At 34.3% G+C, this 3957-nt stretch overlaps 1 protein-coding gene across 1 annotated transcript in view; it reads right to left on the bottom strand.

The window, feature by feature from the left end:
- The window catches only part of NUCB2 (nucleobindin 2), a 46542-nt gene that overhangs the window by 22981 nt on the left and 19604 nt on the right, over positions 1–3957 (bottom strand). Inside the window, exons 4-5 of the mRNA XM_007955509.2 lie at positions 1581–1684; positions 174–359 (exon numbers count right to left, since the gene is read on the bottom strand). Of these exons, the coding sequence (XP_007953700.2) occupies positions 174–359; positions 1581–1684 (290 nt within the window). The remainder of the gene's footprint in view (positions 1–173; positions 360–1580; positions 1685–3957) is intronic.

Raw genomic sequence — 3957 nt, 5'->3', positions numbered from 1 at the left:
ACTTCCGTAGTGATACTGCCTCGGAAACCCAAGGAGGGGTCGCTATGAGTCGGGGCCGACTCGACGGCAAACAACAACAACAACAACAAATGTATAATAAAATTCTGCTAGCTGGTACAGAGAAAGAGAAGTGTCTTCATCTGAATATGGTTTAATAAAGTCATGATCCTTACTGGATGGTTAACTTTGGGATGATTTTCATGCTTTTTCTTCATTTCTTCAAATTTAGATTCTTCTTCTTTTCTCTTCTCTTCACTCAGTGTTTTTAAATATTCTCTCCTTTCATGTTCCTTCAACATTTCATATTTTTTAAATTCTTCATGTCTAGTTTTGTCATAGTGTTCCAGATCACTTGTAGCCTATAATCCAATAATGCATTTAAGTGAAGTAAAATAAGGTGTTTGGAAATTTTAAATATAGTCATTCCTGAATACAGCATATCATCTACAGAAACTTACATATGGAGAGAGGGCAAAAATATACCAACTAGACCTCTTTTTATTCTACATTTTATTTAAGTCATTACTATTATCAGAAGTGCAGGCATTCAAAGAAACTAAAAGCTAACTGCAATTTTACAAAGTTTTCCATAAGCAAGTAATACATAAATTGATTTTAAAAAGAAAAAGAAGGGGACTATATAGAACTGCAAGATACAGAAAACAAGAATGGTTCTGAACCATTTAACTAAATCTAATTAACTGCTAGGTTAGAATGTCTAGTTTGTTAACTCCAGACATTGTAGTACTGTTGTTGTTGTTGTTATGTGCCATCAAGTCGGACCCGACTCACAGCAACCCCTCCTTGGGTTTCCGAGGCAGTATCACTACGGAAGTAGATTGCCCCATCTTCCCTCCGAGCAGTGGCTGGTGGGTTTGAACCACCAGCCTTCTGGTTAGCAATCAAGTGCCTCAGGCACTACACTTTTACAAATCTTATCTACTGAGGCCATTATATGTTTCAGAATTTTCTAGGTTTTTAGAAAGGTTACATGGCACATAGCCCATATAGAGAACAAATCTGTAGTGTCTATAATCAAATTAGTATTTCTTTAGCAAAATCTATAAATATTCACACTAGATGGACTAAATGAAAACTATAGTCTTACTATAGCTGGTTGAGAGCTCTGGTGGCATAGTGCCTAAGGCATTTGATTGCTAACCAGAAGGCTGGCAGTTCAAACCCACCAGCCACTCCTCAGAAGGAAAGCTGGGCAATCTACTTCCATAGTGATAACTGCCTCAGAAACCTAAGGAGGGGTCGCTATGAGTCGGATCTGACTTGATGGCAGTGAGTTTGGTCTTTTGGTTTATAATTGGTTAGCTCACACCAAGTTTCAGTATTTTATAGCTCTTTGGATTTTGGAATTGTGGATAAAATAGATTGTATGTCCATATTAATATCTGTATTAATAGGAGTTAAGTTACTTCTCTTTAAAGATTTTCTAGGGCATATATAAAAGTTATGCACTACTTTATTGAGCTTACTTGTCAAATTACAAGACCTGAAAGGTATAATAAAAATAAAATGTTTTGGAATTATCCTCACATAAAAACAATATGTTTTGGAATTATTCTCACCGCTTTGATGAGCATATCTAAATCGGTAGATTCAAACTTGTCAGGATTCATGTGGTTTAGGTGATCAAACTGTTTTAGAAGAGCTTGGTGGTCTATGCCGACATCTGAAAGGCAATGAAAAAATTATAAATTATCAATTACTAGAAGCTAGAAACATTTATATAAATAATACATAAGAATAAGCATTCACATTTATTCTTACAGGATTCTATGAAAAAATTCAAAATTTTAAATTAAGGATTCACATTTTGTTTTAAAATATTGTACATATTATTATTTCAGGAAAAGGTAATGTCCTTGAATCTAGAATGGAACATAATATGTTCATTTTAATATTGTTTCTAGGAAGACAAGTTGACTACCAGTATAATTAATAGTAAATGTTTCCTTTTTATTGCTTAAAAACTACCAAATTTTCTACTTTAAATTAGAGAAACTCTAATATAGTACCTTCATCAAAGGTCTAAGCAGAATTTCTAAAAAGAACTGCTCTAAAATTTACATGAAGGAATTTTTTTCTGCCACTCCAATGAATCCTTTATGGAAAAACAATAATCTAATTCAGGTAAATTCATTTGAATTATGACATTTTTAAAATTTTTTTTATTGTGATTTGGATGAAAATTTACAGAGAAAATTCATTTTCCATATAGAAGTTCATGCACATTTTGTTTCATGACACTGACTGCAATGTAATAACTCTCTTCCCACTTCCTCCCTGCAGTTACCTCTTCCCTGTGTCCTTTCCTATGCATTCCTGTCCCCTGAGCTATCTTCCTGTGCAAATACTGCCCTTCTGTTTTGCCATGGTTGATCATTCTAAGGAGCGTATCTACCTGATGTAAATGTTCATGAATTATGACATATTTTTAAAGAAACATCAATTGTTTTTCTTTGTAAAAAATAGAAAACAGCTCCAGTTTATTGTAATTGAATAGGTGAAATAATTCTGGACTATCTTATTGTATTGAAGAATTGAACAAAATGAATACATGTGTTAATGTTGTTGGAAGTCAGAGTTCTAACTGAGGAAGAAATATACAAATATGAAATAGTGGAAGGTAAGAAATAGCACTGGAGATGGATGAGAATTAGTGCTATCTGTGTGAACTCATTTCTAAAACTATGTATACATAAGTGTATATGCATGTATGTTGCAAATGTACATGTGTGTATGAATGTAATATATGTATGTGTATGTTTATGTGTACAGACATGCATGTATTTCCTAATTCTGAGTGATGAAAGTGCCAAGAAGAAAACACATTACAGCAGCAATGAGTACACCTAGTGCTCGGTCTATACCATTCTCCTGTAAAAAGAACTAGGGTTCCTTAGAGAAATGACTGATTCCAGGGCTGGATAAATACAAGATAAGCCTGGAACATCTTGCTATGCCAGAAAGTAACTTTTGTTCAGCCAACCTTCTGCTGAATTCTTAGTATGCCACTGTAGTAGGAGTTTTATTTATGAGGAAAATGTTTGTCATAAAACCTAGCACTGAAGTCTATGAACCAAAAAAAAAAAAACCAAACTCACTGCCATCGAGTCGGATCCTAATCATAGCGACCCCTCCTTGGGTTTCTGAGGCGGCATCACTATGGAAGTAGATTGCCCAACCTTCCTTCCGAGGAGTGGCTGGTGGGTCTGAACCATCAGCCTTCTGGTTAGCAGTCAAATGCCTTAGGCATTACGCCACCAGGGAAAAGACACTTAATCTCACTTAAGAAGAAAATACATTCAAATTACACTATTATACCATCTAATAGAATTGCAAAATTGATACAGAATTTGCATGAATTGGTACGGCACATACCCATGGCAAGGCTGTGAAGGATTATTGCTGGTGGGAATGTATACTGATACAACCTCTATGGAAGCAAACTTCGCAATATCTTATCAAAATTAAAAATGCATATATCTCTTGATTTAGCAATTTCACTTGAACTCACCCTACAGATAATCTTACATGGATACTAGTGATATACATATAAGACTGTTCACTAGAAATAACCCAAATGTCCATCAACAAGGGCCTGGTTAAATAAATTATGGTATATCCATATAATGGAATTCTATGCAACTGTAAAAGGAAAAGATGAAGATAGTCTAATATGAAAATATCTTCAAATTATATTAATAAAGGAAAAACACAAGGTACAAAATGTGTATTTTATCAAAGCCATCCAAATTGGTAAGAAAGAAGTCAAACTATCCCTATTTGCTGAAATGATCCTATACCTAGAAAACCCAAGAGATTCAGTCAAAAACCTACTGGAACTAATTGAGAGATTTAACATCGTGGCAGGATATAAGATCAACATCCAAAAATCAGTTGGATTCCTCTACACCAGCAAAGAGATTGCTGAAAAAGAAA

This window comes from Orycteropus afer, unplaced genomic scaffold (assembly GCF_000298275.1).
Source record: "Orycteropus afer afer isolate SDZICR_OR568_19922 unplaced genomic scaffold, OryAfe1.0 scaffold00014, whole genome shotgun sequence".
NCBI classification, from domain to species: domain Eukaryota; kingdom Metazoa; phylum Chordata; class Mammalia; order Tubulidentata; family Orycteropodidae; genus Orycteropus; species Orycteropus afer.
Note: the sequence above shows the minus strand (reverse complement) of the source record. Positions and strands in the feature narration are given on the sequence as shown.